Below are 15912 nucleotides of genomic sequence, written 5' to 3' on the forward strand. Positions count from 1 at the left end.
TGTCACTACCTAGGGAAGTCACTAGCGAGTGAGCCCTGGATCCCCGTCTTCCAGGGGAGGCAGTAACTTTCCACCGTCTCTTGGAAAAGGAGGATACTGCGTTCTCTTCGTTCTCTTTGATTTCATCTGCCTCTTGCTGGCTCTGTGGTCCCCTTAGTATTTTGCAGCCAGGCCTTTCCATGGGGGAAGCCTCCACTTCTCACCTACATGTGAAAGTTAAGGGGAGATTTAATGCAATTGGAAAGCACTTAACAGATTAATACCTAACAGTTGTCAAGTAAGATTAGAAGAGATTGTGGGTGTGTTACTGCTCACCCCAGAGAGGTTCAGAATAGACATGTGGCTATTCTGATGCCAGCTCGTAAAGGATCTGGCACTACCAGGCAGAGCTGGCATCAGACCCCTGGTTTAAGGGCGTGCCCCCAATGAGACTGCCCCACACTTGAGATGCCACCACGAGTGGACTCCCCAAGGACACCACACTTCTGATCAACAGGTTGCAAATTCGAGGGGCCCTCATGACCCTCCTCAGGTTCCATAATTTACCACAACAACTCACAGAACTCAGGAGTGTGTTCTACTTATAATTATAATTCTGTTACAAAGGATCCAAATCAGAAATGGCCAAATGAAGAGACACAATGGGCAAGGTCAGTCCAGTAGCCATGGTAGTATTTTTTTAATCTGATATTCTGGAAATCGTCTCAATATCTCAGTTGCCTGCTGTCTGCTTCTACTTTTAAGCATTTCCTGTATGCCTGGCTGGCACTTTTATTTAATTCTTACCACTGCCCTTTGAAGTCTTTGAGGTTATTATACCCATTTTAAAATGCAGAACTGAGGTCCAGAGGAATGGTGACCACCTCAACATGACAGGGCCAAACAGCAGCCCAGCTAGGATTGGAATTCAGCTAAGCAGTTCTGAGTCAAAGATGGGGCCATCCCAGTTTGCCCCAAACAGTGTGTCAGATGTCCTTCCTGGCTAAAAGATGGTGGCCTTTCCCTTACAAATGTTGGCTGTTTGGAAGGTGGTTGCTCATCTCTTCTGTGGTGTATGACTAAGGCTTCAAAACCAGAGAATGACCCTTCCCAGAGGAGCCAAGTAGGGCTGCCTTGCTCCATCTGGGCAGTGACCAGCCACCCCAGCAGGCCCAGCCTTGTGGACATCCCGTCCAAGAGTCAGGGAGAGGCAAGAGTCAGGGAGAGGGCAACCTTCAGGTGCTGGCTCTTTTGCTTTCCCTATCAGGGTTGCCTGTGTCTAGCAGTCCAGAGCAGGAGGGCCTCTGAGCCAAGCTCAGCTGGGCCGGTCCCCCTCGGAGATTCCCAGGCCCATGGCGGAGACTTGATGGGACAGTGTAGACAAGCACTCCATGCTGGGCCTGACCCAACAGTTGTTCCTTCGTCACCCTTCCTCCCCTCCCAGATAATTAGAAATGCTGCCTGCAATAGGCATTTCTGCCACTGCCAGGCCCCAGGGGACCTGCACAGGGTTAGGTCAGAAGCCAAACCCCACACAGTTTGGGAAATTAGCATTTGTGGAATTCCCAAGAGATGGCCTGGGTTCTCTCAGCCATACTGGTAGGTGGCTCTTGTTTGGGGTTTACTGCCCCTTAGAGGGCATTTGCAAATATGGAAGGCGGTCCCGTCAGCATTTACCTGGTAAGATCCAATGATGCTAAACATTCTGTGAGGAGATAGACTGTCAGGCACACACTACAAAAAAATAGTCCTGCCCTTGAGAGACACTGGGGGTTAGCCCATTTACTTCCCCTGCACCCTGGTTCCTTGGAAAGCCACCTCCTTACTAGTCCCAGGCTGAGTGAATAGGGAAAAAAGAGTATGCCTCCCTCCCAGCCTGTGGCCAATGGCAAGGCAGTATTTCCAGGTGACCATGGGCCCATGCAAGAGGAGCATCTTGTCTTATGCACATACTTGCTCTGATTCTTCTATATGCTTCTTGCCTCACTTGCGCTCTTGGAGGTCAGGGAAGACCTGGATGCGGGTGGTGAGAATTCTCCAGACTGGGGAGGCCTCTTGCTTGGTGCTGGCAAGTATTCCCCTATAACCTACCCAGTGTAGACTTGGCCACCTCACCTTAGGGTCCATCTCCGAGGGTCTGGCTCCTGCTTCTGTTTCTGAATTTCATCCTTCCTCTAGGCTTTTTTGTTTCCTTATTTGTTTTTTTCACATGATATGTGTTTGGAGGATTCTAGTTTGCATGCCACAGCTGAACCCCTTTCTTCTTGTTGTTTTGCAGTCGGGAAGACGTCTCTGATCACACGGTTCATGTATGACAGCTTCGACAACACGTACCAGGTGAGGTCCTGCGTTCCCCTGCCTCCCCCACCATGTCTGCAGCCATGACAGCAACCAAGAGACTATGCTGGCCTGTCTCCAGGGCTTGCTAATGCTGGCCAAGAGCAGCATGGTCCTGGGTCCCCTGGGCATCCGTTTTGCCTTGGAGGAGCTTCCTACTTGTGCACAAGCCCCAGCCCAGTAAAGACCCTGAGCCCTTCTGAAAATCCAAACCTTGGTAAAGGAAACATTTTCTAAAAACAGAGAGGACACATTTCAGTCTCTGTTCTCTTGCTCCCGGTGGGCAGGTCTAAATCATTATAGTGTGTGGTTACTTGGAGGGTCATCATGTAGAGGAGGATGGGTAGGCAAGATGTAAAATGAGGGAGATGAAACTGAAAGCAGTAGGATAACTTGTTTCTCGAGCATGGTTATGTTTGCTGGACACTTATGCACATGCACGTGCACACACATGGTTGCTGAGGCAATTCCTTCTTGGAGAGGCTGGTGTGATGGGCTTGTACTGCTGTATGTGGACAAGAGACAGACAGAGTGACCTCTTGGCTCCTGTCTATGGAGGGTGGGCTGAAGTCAACTGGTGGCCTAGAGATGGCCACAGGTGGCCCAAAGACTGAGCTCCTGGGGGGGGTAAGTAACATTTCATTGTCCTGGCATTACTGGTGAGTCAGGAGGTTTGTGCAAATGAAATGAATTTCCCTTGCAACTGTAGCTTTTCACAAAAGGCACCAACTTCAATCATTTCAAATATTTTTTTTAAGGAAAAAAAAAGATACTTTCTTCCTTGACAAAGAGACAAATATTCTTCTAAACCATTGGGTTCTGTAAGATACTAGTTCCAAGAGATTATTAGCTGGTGTTACTTGAGAAGAAAAGGTAGGGAGGGAAGGTCAGTGCTTGTACAAAGTTAAGGAGCACTGGTAAACAGAATTCAGTCAACTTTTCTACTGCAGGGCTTCTCAGGGCTTTTACTACATCAGTGTATGGTTTTGATTTGCTAACAGGAATATAGTGTACAGGATCTTCCGCACGTATTTGATCAAAGAATCCTTTTGTTCCTGAGTCCTCAGAGGACAAGCACTTATAGAACGAACTGGGGAGTGCTATGCTAAGAGGCCCCCCTTCCCTGGATTTACAGAGGATGCAGAGTATAGCTAACTGTGGATTACAGTTCCGTGTCTGCTCTGTAGTCTGTCTTCCTCCCTCAGGACCAATCATCGTCTTTGCCTCAAATACAGCCCCTCTCTCTGCCTCCTCTAATTCCCTGTCTTTTTCTCTCCTGTGTGTGAAATACCAGATAACCAGTGGCCTTGGGAAGAGCTGATTGAAGGGTGAGAAGATGAGGCCCTGGGAGAGGGGCCCTGAGTACTCTGCACAACCCTGGGCATGGGCTATGGAATATCTTGGCCACACTTTGTCTTCGCTGTGTGCTTTCCAGGCCAGGGCTTTGTACTACTGCAGGCTTGCCAGAGACCTCCTCCCCATAAGGGAGTTCTACCACATTAGTCTTTGTTTGAGATTACAGTTCTAACAGACTTCAGTTCTGAAGTCTGACTTGGTATTCGTGTGTGTGTGTGTGTGTGTGTGTGTGTGTGTGTGTGTGTGTGATATGAATAATCTCACAGATACTATTTTGATTGATTTTTGAAAAATACTGAGTTATTTATAATGCCTCTTATTGGTGTCCCATTGAAAACAAGGGGACTTTGGGCTGGCTACTGTTCTTGGCAGTAGGTGGCAGCAGATACGGCCCCAGGGCCTATGCAGTGAAGAGTGATTCTCATGGGCATGGATCATAGTCTCCTGTCCTTTGAGTTTCTTGGAATCTCCTCCTTCGTCTCCAGGGTCCTCTTGTATTGCTTATTGCTAGTCCTGTATCCTGTGGTCCAGCAGGCCTCTCTGCTAGCTGCTCCCCACCTAGGCGACAGTCATGCCTCCACACTTGGGCTCATGGTGTCACCTCTGCTGGAATGACCTTCCCTCTCTTCTCTGCTATGAAAAATTCTTCTGACTCATTGAGACTCAGAGCACATGTTTGCCCTGCAGGTCGGGCCTTCCCTGTGTTCTGTACCACGGCCCCCTCCACCCTAGCACGTTGTCCTCAGGACTCCTTTAGCTCACCGCCTATGTGCTCTGGCTCCTTGGACGGGCTCTGAGTCTGAGGAGCCAGGATCCCTCAGATCCGCCGCTGCATTTGTAGGCCCGCACAAGGCCTGGCCATAGCTGGTGTCAAGTACCTACTGGTACCAAATTGGCTTGGAAAGGGCTTGGTTTTCGGACCCCATTGGGCCGAGAGGCCACAGAGGCCAGATGTCTTGGTGAGCAGGGGAGAAAGCCCAAAGGGAAGCAAGACCTTCTTGATGGTGAGCTTTTTTGACTTTGTTATTGCAGGAGATAGAATGTCTTTCCCAGTGCTCTTTAAAATAGTAATTAGGCTGGGAGGCCAGGGATCCAATTCTGTGCATACACAGGCCATTTTAATGAACTCTCTGGAGAAAGAGAGGGGGAAATGGTACTGTTTATTTTGTTTTTCTTAACATGGTGGCAGAGACATTTGGGAAGTAGACAAGATCCTCAAGGGCTCTGGGGAATGTTGGTTGTCCCTGACCACTCCCTGCCAACCCCCCCAAACATCCTCTCCATCTCACCATTAGCTGAGACACTCAGTTCCCAGGACAGAATCGTCCCTCCCTCCCATCCTTTTGCCTGCCTCTGGCTCTGTGTCTCATCCCTTCCCTTCCCCCATTCACTCATTCTGACAACAGATGTTTGTCAAGTACCTCATCTGTGTTGGAGGGACAATAGGAGAAAACAGTCTGGCTGCAGAATCTGGCCCTGCCCTCAGCTGGGGCATGGAGGGCAGAGGGGGTTCAATCTCATCCTGGGTGGCAGTGAGCCCTCCCTTGGTCTGGGGCTGAACAAGCCTGAGGCCCTGAGGGGCTCGCGTGAGGTCCCTTGAGGACCCTGATGGGCCCCCTGTCTTGGCTGTACATTAGCATCACCTACTGGGGAGATGGCCTGGAGTTTCACAAGCTGGCTCAGGCAGTAGCATTCTTTTAAATCTCTGAGGTGATTGAGATGAACGCCTAGCCGAGGCCAGAGCCAGTGGCCTGTCCCTAGATCTCCCACCACAGCACAAGTTAGGAGACCGCTGACCTACTGGACTGCTCCCGGGAGAGGACCCCGACCTGCTGGAGCTTACTCAGCTGCTTCGGGAGTGGAGGGCCATTTCTGAAATATTGGGCAGTTTGCCTGTCCTGGGTCACTCCCGGGATCCCATGGAGCCCCTGGGGGAAGGAACAGAACAGCTGTGTCCACTGTGCCAGCACAGGCCACGGGGTTGCCCCGAGGAACCCTTACCCCCTCAGTGACCAGACCAGATGGCACTGTCATTCCTGGCCACTCTGCCCTGAGGCTTTCGTCTCCCCTCTGGGCTCTGAATTCATTTCCTGGGGCTGCCATAGCAAATTATCACAAACGAGCAGTTTTAAACAACAGAATTTATTCTCTCACAATTCTGAAGGCCAGAAGTCTAGGATCCAGATGTGGCAGAGCCATGCTCCCTCTAAGGGCTCTGGGAGAAAATCCTTCCTTACATCCCCTGGCTCCTGGTGGTGGCAGGGCTCCTCGCCTCCTCGTCCCTTCACCTCCTCACCCTGGGGCTGCACCTCCTCATCCTCTCACCTCCTCACCGTGGGGCTGCATAGCCCCAGTCTCTGCCTTCATCTTCATGTGGCCTTCTCCTCTTGGGGTCTCTGTGTGTCCTCTCCTCTTCTTGTAGGGACCCCAGTCATTAGACTTAGGGACCTACCCTAAATGCAGGATGAGTTTTCATCTTGCAAAGACCCTATTTCCAAATAAGGTCACATTCTGAAGTTCGAGGTGGATATGAATTTGGTCGGGGGCGGGGGCATTCTTCAACCCACTACGGCACCTCCCACTCTGATCCCACTGGGGACCAGTCCTTCTGGCCTTGGGCCTCAGAACCATCAGACGAGGTAGTGATCAGTGGGCACCAAAGGCTTCCTGGAGGACAGGGCGGGAGGATTTAACTGTAGCTGCACTGGAGGGAGGGATGGTGACACAGAGGAAGGATGATGTCTGTGGAAGTCCAGAGTGTAACGTCCAGCACTGCATGTGTGTGGTGGGGGGGGTCTGCTTGTTGCAGTGGAGGGTAAGCGTGGGGCCTTTGGATGGATTATTGGCAGGCTGCATTTTGACGTTCATGGGTCTTTCCCCTTTTGCCTTCCTGGGTACTCTGCTCCTTCCTTCATTATATATATGTATGTATGTGTGTATGTATGTAATGTGTATATATATGAAATTATATTTTGCAAGTGTTGTACATAATCCAGACTAGATTCATTATTATATATTTATTATTATTATGTTCGTTTTTCTCTTGATTTTAAAAGACATTAAAATTTAAAAGTTAGAAAATATTTTCATGGCCCCCTGAAAGTACCACAGGCTCCAGGCTCTGAGCCTGCCATACCCTGTGGATAAGTGGGCCCAGAGGGTTGGCACTGGAAGGCCCTGGATGCTCAGAGGGGCTTGGTCTCGTGGGGCAGGAAACACAGGGCTGTTGAGGGTTCCTTCTGTGGGTACTGATGGGATCAAAGGCATCCGTTTGTAGGAGACACAGGTGGAGCACTGCGTTGGGGCAGGGGTGACGGCTGTAGGCGGGGTGCACACAGACCTGGATGCAGCTGTGTGTGGAAGGGCAGGGCAGGGGAGGGAGGAGCGTCACTGAGCATTTATGCAGGGCTGTGTGGGAGGTGAGTGAAGGGCCTGGGCCTAGGACAGAGACACCATAGGGCAGTGGAAAGGATGAGTGAACAGAGTGGATCTGTGGGGTACAGAGGAGGGAGAGGCCTGAGTGGGCCCTGGCTTTCTGTCCAGACACCCTGGAAGACTATCAGTGTCATCAACACACACACAAAATGAAGAGTCAAGTGGGAAGTAATGATGGAACAGCCAAGTGAAGGTGTTTGAAACTGTTACATGGGGTAGCCCCTCGACTGGTTGCACAAAATCTGGATTCCTGAAGCTCTAAGAACTAATGAGTCTTCTGGGTTGGAGTGTGGGAAGGAGGTGGAGGACCAGAAGGAGGGGCCCTTTTCTATAGAATCTAAGATGCCACATGTCTCCGTGTGGCATCCGGGGGAGACAGGGATAGGCTCTTCTGCCCCTGGTAGAGGGGGTCAGAGTGAGGTCACACACCAAGGAGAAAGGATTCGGCATGTTCCGTTCTATCTCAGCTCTCTTTCTCTTTCAAAATGATGCTACATGCAGAGGAGGCCTGGGTTCAAATCCCAGGCCTGTCACTTAGATTATAGACCCTGGACCAGCATCCCAGTTGCATTTTCTTTTAACCTGGAAATTATTTGGGTAGGACTTAACCCCTATATCACCTAGACCAGTTGCCTCAAATTTTAGCAGTAAGAATGAGGTTAATTTGTATTTAGACCATAGCTCACCTTGGTCTTAAAGTCTAGATGATGGAAAATCATTGGCCAAAAATACTGTTGACATAGATGTGCATTAGGATATACTATAGAGAGAAGCAGAACAGGATAAAACCTGGAAGACAACAACCTGCCACTAGCTCGGTTGATAGTGATGGAATGGAGCTAACAAGAGTGTGCTACCAAAGCGTCCGGCTGGAAACTGTGGGCCTCCCAACCACCCCTGCATTTGCACCTGGGCAGTGCTAGCCAGCTCCGCCAGATGACTCTGTGCTTCTAGCAGAAGACTGAACTTTAGTCCTCATGTAACTCTAGCAACACGATGATTTTATTACATTAATAGTGTGGAGTTCAATCTTTGCAGACATCAAGCTCTGTGGCCAACCTGTGAGGTGATGGTCTTCTGTAGTAAAATCCCCCTGAATGCCAGGTAGCTTGGCGAGACGCCCCTGCCCTCAGAGACGCACTGGGGCACCAGCATTCATCCAAGTGCTTCCTCTGGAAATTATCTGGTTCTGGACTGAGGGCAGACTTGCCCTTGTGCTAACATCTTTTCATTCCCTCCCTCCTCTCCTCTGCCCTCTTCTCCGTCTCCTTTGTGAAGCATGTACGAATTAGCAGTGTGGTCACCTTCTGGTACAGAAGGCTGACAAGTGGTGGCTTCAGAAGAAGGGTTGAGGTTTTCCAGGTGCAAGCAGTCACGGTGGGACTTCAGGTGGCACAGCTGCACAGTGATGCTGTCAGCTCCCGGGCTCTTGCTATCGCTCTGTTCCTCCTTCTGGTGTGTGGGTTCTTATCTGCAGGCAGGCTGGCTGTTGCTGCTCCAGACATCACTTCTGCATTCAAGGCAGAAAAAGAAAGCAAGAGCTTCCCTAGAATCCCCTCCCCTCCCCTCCAGCAGACTGTGGCTAGAATTGGGTCACCCGATGATCACCCTTAGCCTCTGGAGAGGCTGGGAAAGCAGAATTTCACTTTTACAGTTTTCAGGCAAACAAGGGAGTAAGAGGTGGTCAGTGGGTAGTGGGTGAGTCCATCAGCAGCATCTGCTATGTTTCATAAGTTTAAAGAGACTCATGATGTGATTCTCTGTCCCCAGATGTCCGTAGTCTGTCCTGTTCACTTTGTAGGATGCTCCTCAATGGCTCTTAGACACCCTCAAAAGTCCACCACTTGGGGCATCTTTCACCCTGTTAAGAAGAGGCCTTTCGTACTTGGATCCTTTCAAGGCCCTTCAGGAAGCCTCCCAGGGAGCATCAGGCCCCATATCTATGGGCCTCTGCATGGCTTTTGAAGGGATTGACTGATTTTGATGAAATTTAACCCCTTATTTAAAGTTGCAAGGTACATACTGTTTGCTTAATGTTCCAGACCACAGGAGATAAGAAAGCAATGGATATTTATTTATTTATTTTTTTTTTTTTTAATTTTTTTTTTAACATTTATTTATTTTTGAGACAGAGAGAGACAGAGCATGAATGGGGGAGGGTCAGAGAAAGAGGGAGACACAGAATCTGAAACAGGCTCCAGGCTCTGAGCTGTCAGCACAGAGCCTGACGTGGGGCTCGAACTCACGGACCATGAGATCGTGACCTGAGCTGAAGTCGGATGCTTAACCGACTGAGCCACCCAGGCACCCCTGGATAGGTATTTAAACTGGGTGGTGGCAAGCCCAAACCACTCTCCACTGGGAGGGAAGTGGCCACCAGGACTGTGTAGACTTTGAGGCTGAAGTACTAAAAGCACCCAGGTACCTGCACTGTGGCCTCCCGAGTCAGCATCCCCTCCCCCAGAGCTCATTGCCAAGCTGCTGGCAGGGACAGACCCTGCCCAGCATGTTTTCCAGAGGCTACCGCCTCCTTCCCCCACAGCGCCCACTTGCCAGCCTGAATCCTTAAGTTTTGCCAACCTCATTTGCATGCTAATTTGCATGAGTCTACCCTCTACTCTCATCTGATGGTTGGTGCAGAGCACCACAAACAGCAGCTTCATTGTCAAGGGCTTGTCATGCCCAGCTGCTTTCTGCCACTTATGGATGCTTCCCCAGCCATGGGCCGAGGCCTGGCCAAGGCTAGTAAAAGGCACACATACACTCCTTTTCGTGATTTCTCTTCCCGAGAAGAGTCTTGAGTCAATTTATGCAAATCACCATGCAAATTTCCACTGCAGACTTTATTACTGTGTCTTGTCAGAATGTGGATGGATGCAAAATTATATTTCATAATAAATGCACATAGCAAAAAAAATTTCAACAAGTGCCTCAGGAAACATCTTCTTTGGGGATCCAATGGGCCAATGGCTTTTTTGTGCAGAGGGAGGCGTGTAATGTACTGTCAGTCTGTGCTTTGTGTCTGAGCCCCTGTTGACACTGTGTAATACCACCTTCCGAAGAAGATGAATGTGGATGTGGCTGGGAAGTCTGTGTTTGTTAAGATTCTTCAGAGTTTGCATAAAATGAAATGCCTGCCATTTTTCATAAGCAGTGCTGTTTGTAAGCACATTATTAAAGGAATAAATAGCAGAGTGTAGAGTGCAGCCTGGCCTCCTGGGAGGGGCATCAGGCAGTACAGGAGGCTTGTGCAGCACAACTTAGGAGCAGGGCGGGTATCATGGGGATCATGGACTGGCTGGAGGGCCCCCAAAGTCAAGTCTGCCACTCATGTGTCTTGATATCCTCTTTACATTCCTATGATGTAGTTACAGGCAAGAATAAATTTACTTGTAAAAGGAAATGAAGTACAAGAGAATGAGTACTTTGACTCAGACTTCATGACAAACTAGAAGAGGGATGTGGTCTCCTTTAGAACCCAGTTAACCTTTCCTGAAGCCCTGGGAACACTAGTTTATTAATAAGGGATGTTAACAGGGATTATAAACACAAAGTTTCCTAGAGCAAGGAAGCTTGGGAACATTGGGTTCCATGAAATTATTCATGTTTCTTTAGTGCAGGACTTCTCAGAGCCTTTACTGTGCCAGTATGTTTTCTGGCTCTCCACTAGGAGCTAGAACATGCAGCCTTTCTCAGAAACACTTGATTATAGTTTACCTTTATCCTGTAGATTGCTTCATGGGGATGTATTTCACATAACCAGTCTGAGAAACATGTTGGAGGGTCTTCTATGGGTGGGTTTCTACAGTTTCTCTTGAAAATCCCCCAGTCAGTTGGTCAGTCCTCATTTTTGTTTATACAGGGTACCTTCATGTGGTCTAACTCCTGTGATCTGCAGTCTTTGAAGGAAGCTATGATTATCCCCATTTCAGAGAGGAGAAGCTCCCTATCCATTGTTCTTTGGAACCCATCAGAGTACTCAGACCTTGCCAAAGCACTGGCAGAGGTCACTGAAAACAACACGTGACCATCCAGGTCCATTTGATGATGGTAGGGCACTTTGCTAGTGGCATGCCAAATCTTCTGGGACTGATCAGCACCGGGAGACATTGAAGGAAGCCTACGTTTGCTGGCAGAAACCTGCCCTTCCCTCCTGGTCACCTCAGCCTCTTAGCCTTCTGGCATGGCCAGAGCTATGTGCATATCATGGATTTGGGCTTTATCTCCCTACCCCACACTCACCCACACAAGCATAGTATACCCACTCCTACCCACATACACATACTTGTACATGCAAATGAATACATAGCTGCATCACGTGTGTATGTCTTCACTTGTCCATGGGTCCACCCCACACAGTCATACACATGTTCCCATCAACACACACACACACACACACACACACACACACACACACATGCACCTTTGTGACACGTGCTGGCCTTCAAGAAGGAGAGTGGCTTGTGGCAGGTACCAGGGAGTCCCTGAGGTTTCTGGGGCCTTTTGTGGGAGGGGGTGTCCTGCCTGGGTGGCTAGTTGTTCTTTTTGCTTGGTGTCCCCATATTATCCTGTCAGATAATTTCTGTTGATGTGTTTTCAGGTTTGCTGTTTCATCTTTTGTTAAGCCTGTCAGTGATTTAAAAATTTCCGTTCTAAGTTTGGTTCTTCTTTCTAGTTTCTCTTTCTCTGCTGAGATTTTTTAAATCTGTGCCTTCATTATGAGCATATTTTTCTTTATATATTTGAGCATTATTATGCTGTATTATATCATATCATATATCATATCATATCATATCATATATATTAAACTGCTTGCTACTTTCAGTGTCTGGGTCACCTCAAGGTTGGTCTCCCTTTTTTTTTTTTTCTTGAGTATGGCTTTTACTTCATATGCTGAGCGATTTAAGGTTTATCCCACACATTGTGATTAAGACTGTGAATTCTCTTTGTCCCTTTGGAAGAGTATTGGTTGGATCCAGATTCTCTATTCTGTTCCCTGTGGTCGGCAGCAAATTAAAGTTCTTTTCAGGTTCGTTGGTTTGGTTTGCTTTGGTTTTCAGTTTTAGGTAGACTGCTTGGCAGAAACCTGCCCTTCCTTCCTGGTCACCTGCTTGGGTTGGTCAGAGATTTGGGAAGCTTTAATTTGTAGAATTTGGGGTGCCCTTCCTGTAGCTATCTCACGTTTAGGATTTTTCACACTTTCTGGCTATTGAGGTAGCTTTGGGATCTGACTTATTTCTCAGATAGGAAGACTGTGGGTTTCTTGCCAAATTTTAGCCACCCCTGATCTCCAGCCAGGGCTGCCCTCAGTCATAAAAACGGGGACCTCACTCAGGGCTGTTCCATTTTTTAAAAGTTGACATCCCTCCAGTTTCTGCCTGCTTTTGGTTACTTTCCAGTGCTTTCAGATAGTTGTTTTATTTTGTTAAGAGTTCATAATAGTAATCTGCAAGAGGTTGGTCTGATAGGGACTCTGCTGTTAAGGAAATCAGAACTGGGGCACCTGGGTGACTTAGTCAGTTGAGCATCCAACAGTTTATTTCAGCTCAGGTCATGATTCCAGGGTCATGGGATCGAGCCCCGTGTGGAGCTCTGTGCTGAGTGTGGAACCTGCTTAAGATTCTTTCTCTCTCTCTTCCTCTGTTCCTTTCCCACACAAGCATTCTCCCTCTTTCTCTCTCTAAAATGAAAAAAAAAAAAAAAGGAAATCCAAACTCTCCCATTCCCTCCATCTGGGCTTTTTTCCTCACACTTCCCATCCTCCACTACACCCCCATTTCCACCTGCTGGGAAGTTAGTATTCACTGGAGGGCTTGCAAGAAATCAATTAGAAACAGGGTTCCCCTCCTCTTAGAGTCCTTCTCACTATTCTTGTCTTTTCCATCCATCAAAAACCATACTTCTGTATGATAATCTTAGCTCCTCTACAAGGTTGGAAGTTCAGGGCTGAATCTGAAACTCTGACTAGGCATTAACCATGTGGAAGAGCATTCCAGGGGAGGGACCAGCTCCTCATGGGCAGGGACAAGGGCTTGTTCTGCTCAGTGACTAACACATAGTAGGCATTTGAGGATGTGGAAGTGAATGAGTATTAATTACTTATGGCATTTTCCAGAAAGGGCCTGCCCAGGGAAGACCATATCTAACTTCTCCTTGCAGATCTGGCCTGAGAGAGATGGGCTCCAGCTGGCAGTGCTGTGGGGCCAACTGCTTGTGCCTCATGTCTGGGAAAATAGATGATGCCAAGGAGCTAGAAATTTCCTGGTAACCAAGGCCCAGCCAAAGCCATCTGAAAAGTTCTTGTTTTTGCTCCATCCTTAGAGAGCTGACTTTTGTTGTCCTTGTTAAAATGCAAATGAAGTTCCTCTTAAGTGGGCTCTGCTGAGCTTTTATGGCTAATGACCGTAAGAGTCTGACAATAGGAAGCCAGACAGGATCTGACCCCCACGCAAACCCAATGACAGCTTCAGGGCACAGTGACAGCTTGAGAAATGAAGGGATTTCAGGGAGCAGAGGGAGCACAGCTGAGTAGTCCAAGTAGAGGCTTTGTAGTAAGGGAGACTTGGGTTCAAATCCCGCTTCTGCCACACAGGTCACGTGTGTGGCCTTGGTTTCTGAGTGACCCTTAGTTTTCTCATGAATAGCACCTTCTGTATACATGGGCATCTCCCTCTGTCTGTCACCCCAGGTAGGGAATCTGCCTCTCCTTCTGGATGCCACAGCCTCCTCAGACTGATTACAGCACAAGCTCAGAGTCTAGGAGGTTGTTTGCAAACTTCACTGCACAAATGAGTTATCTGTAGGCTTGTCTGGAATTCTGATTCCCTGAGCGACACCCCAGAGATTGTGATTCTGTGTGTCTGAGTGGGGGCTCAGGAATCTGCATGTTTAACAAGCTCCTGATGTGGCTGTAAAGCAAGTCGTCTGTGCACTGCATGTTGAAAAATCACTGAATCACTGGCCAGTTGGAGAGACTGATGGGTATGAGATCTTTCCAGTTCCATACAGAAACTTTTAAATGAGGGGCCCTTGAGGCCAACCTGAGGGCTCAGAAGATGACTTGCAGAACATGACTTACAGGGGAACTGAATCTGAATAAGTTTGAACCACATGGAAGAGCATTCCAAAGGAAGGAACAACATTAGATAAGGCACAGATACACAGAGTGACTTTGTGTGTGTGGTGTCTTGACCAGAGGATTACTACTAAAGGATTAAGTAAAAGCTGGACATAAGGGAAATGAGACCAGAGAAAGTGAGGGGCAGGCCCTGAACAGTTTGTAAGCCAAGCTGAAGTGATTGGACTATCTCCTAGGGACAGTGGGGGAGTGAAGTGGTCAGATTTATGTTTTAGAAAGAGCCTGGTGCTGGATGAAAGACTAGTTATAAGGGGAGAGCCTGAAAGGCAGAGAGATCAGTCAGGAAACGGTTGAGGTTATTCAGATAAAAGAAGTTGGAGGTCTGTACTGGGGCAGTGCTGGTGGGGGTGGTAAGAATGGAGAGGCTAAATGCTCAGGGGGCAAAGTCATCAGCTTGAGGATTCTTCTGATGTGAGGGAGTGGACGAGAGAGCAGGTGAAGAGCAGGGAATCGGGAGGGCTTCCAGAGGCTTCGGCACTGGAGTGGTGGAGTTGCCTTTTGTGGAGGGAGGGAAATAGAAGCTGGTTTGGAGGGATATGATGGGCTCCGTGTGGGACACACCGTGTCTAGTGAGATGTCTAGTAAACAGTAAACAGTAAAATGGATACCTGGATCTGGGGCTCAGGACAAAAGTAAGGCCTGGGATGTACATTGGAAAGCTGTCGGCACATCCTATTTGAAGCTGTGAGAATAACGAGGTGCCCTGACACAAGCAGGGAACACCAGTATTTTAGGAACAGGGAAAGGAAGAAGTTCCTGCAAGAGTTCAGTAAGGAACAGCAGTTAGAGAGGCAGGGAAGCCAGAAACAAGTCATGTCATGAAAAGCAAAGGAAGAAAGGGTGTCCAGGAAGAAGATTGGTCATCAGGGTCAAGTGCATCAATTGGGGATTGGCTCAACAGTGTCCTTATAATTTAGAGAGGCGTCTAGGTGGCTCAGTTGGTTGAGTGTCTGACTCTTGATTTTGGCTCAGGTCATGATCTCATAGTTGGTCAGTTTGAGCATGGAGCCTGCTTGGGATTCTCATTCTCTCTCTCTCTCTCTCTCTCTCTTTCTGTTTCTTTCCTGTTCATGCTTGCTTACTCTCTCTGAATGAATAAATAAATAAACAAACAAACTTAAAAAAAAAAAAAGAGCGTCCTTACAATTTGGAGATGAAATGTCACCTGGCAATGGTAGCAAGTGTACTTTCAGTGGGCGGAGGGCAGAAAGTGGACCACCCTAGTCAAGTAGGAGGTGGGAGGAGAGAAAGTGGAGACTGGGTTTGGGGTCCTTTTCCAGTAAGCCTACCATTTGAAGAGAGCTGAGAGAATGCCAGATGGCTAGGGAGCCACTTAGCAACAGGGACATGAGAATTTTGAGAATGCTTCTTGGACAAAAGGAAGGAGCAGAGCATGGAAGGTTGAAAATACAGAAAGGAGATGGCTGAGAGAGCATCACCTGGGAGGAGGGGGCCAGGAACCAGGGATCTGCAGAAGCTTGCTTTGAACAGGAAGAGCAAACATGCAGAGCCCAGAGGGATGTGGGGATAAAGCTGGACACTTGTAGACAACTTTGCAAATAACCTTTTCAATCCTGGCTCTGCTTCTTCCAGCTGTTGACACTGGGCAAGTAACTTAACATCTCTTCTACTCAGTTTTCTTATTAAAATTTTTTTTAATGTTTATT

At 48.3% G+C, this 15912-nt stretch overlaps 1 protein-coding gene across 1 annotated transcript in view; it reads left to right on the forward strand.

Moving 5' to 3' along the window:
- The window catches only part of RAB6B (RAB6B, member RAS oncogene family), a 62317-nt gene that overhangs the window by 26320 nt on the left and 20085 nt on the right, over positions 1-15912 (forward strand). The window contains exon 2 of the mRNA XM_043595371.1: positions 2258-2316. Within this exon, the coding sequence (XP_043451306.1) occupies positions 2258-2316 (59 nt within the window). The remainder of the gene's footprint in view (positions 1-2257; positions 2317-15912) is intronic.

The sequence above is a fragment of the Prionailurus bengalensis genome, chromosome C2 (genome assembly GCF_016509475.1).
Source record: "Prionailurus bengalensis isolate Pbe53 chromosome C2, Fcat_Pben_1.1_paternal_pri, whole genome shotgun sequence".
NCBI classification, from domain to species: Eukaryota; Metazoa; Chordata; class Mammalia; order Carnivora; family Felidae; genus Prionailurus; species Prionailurus bengalensis.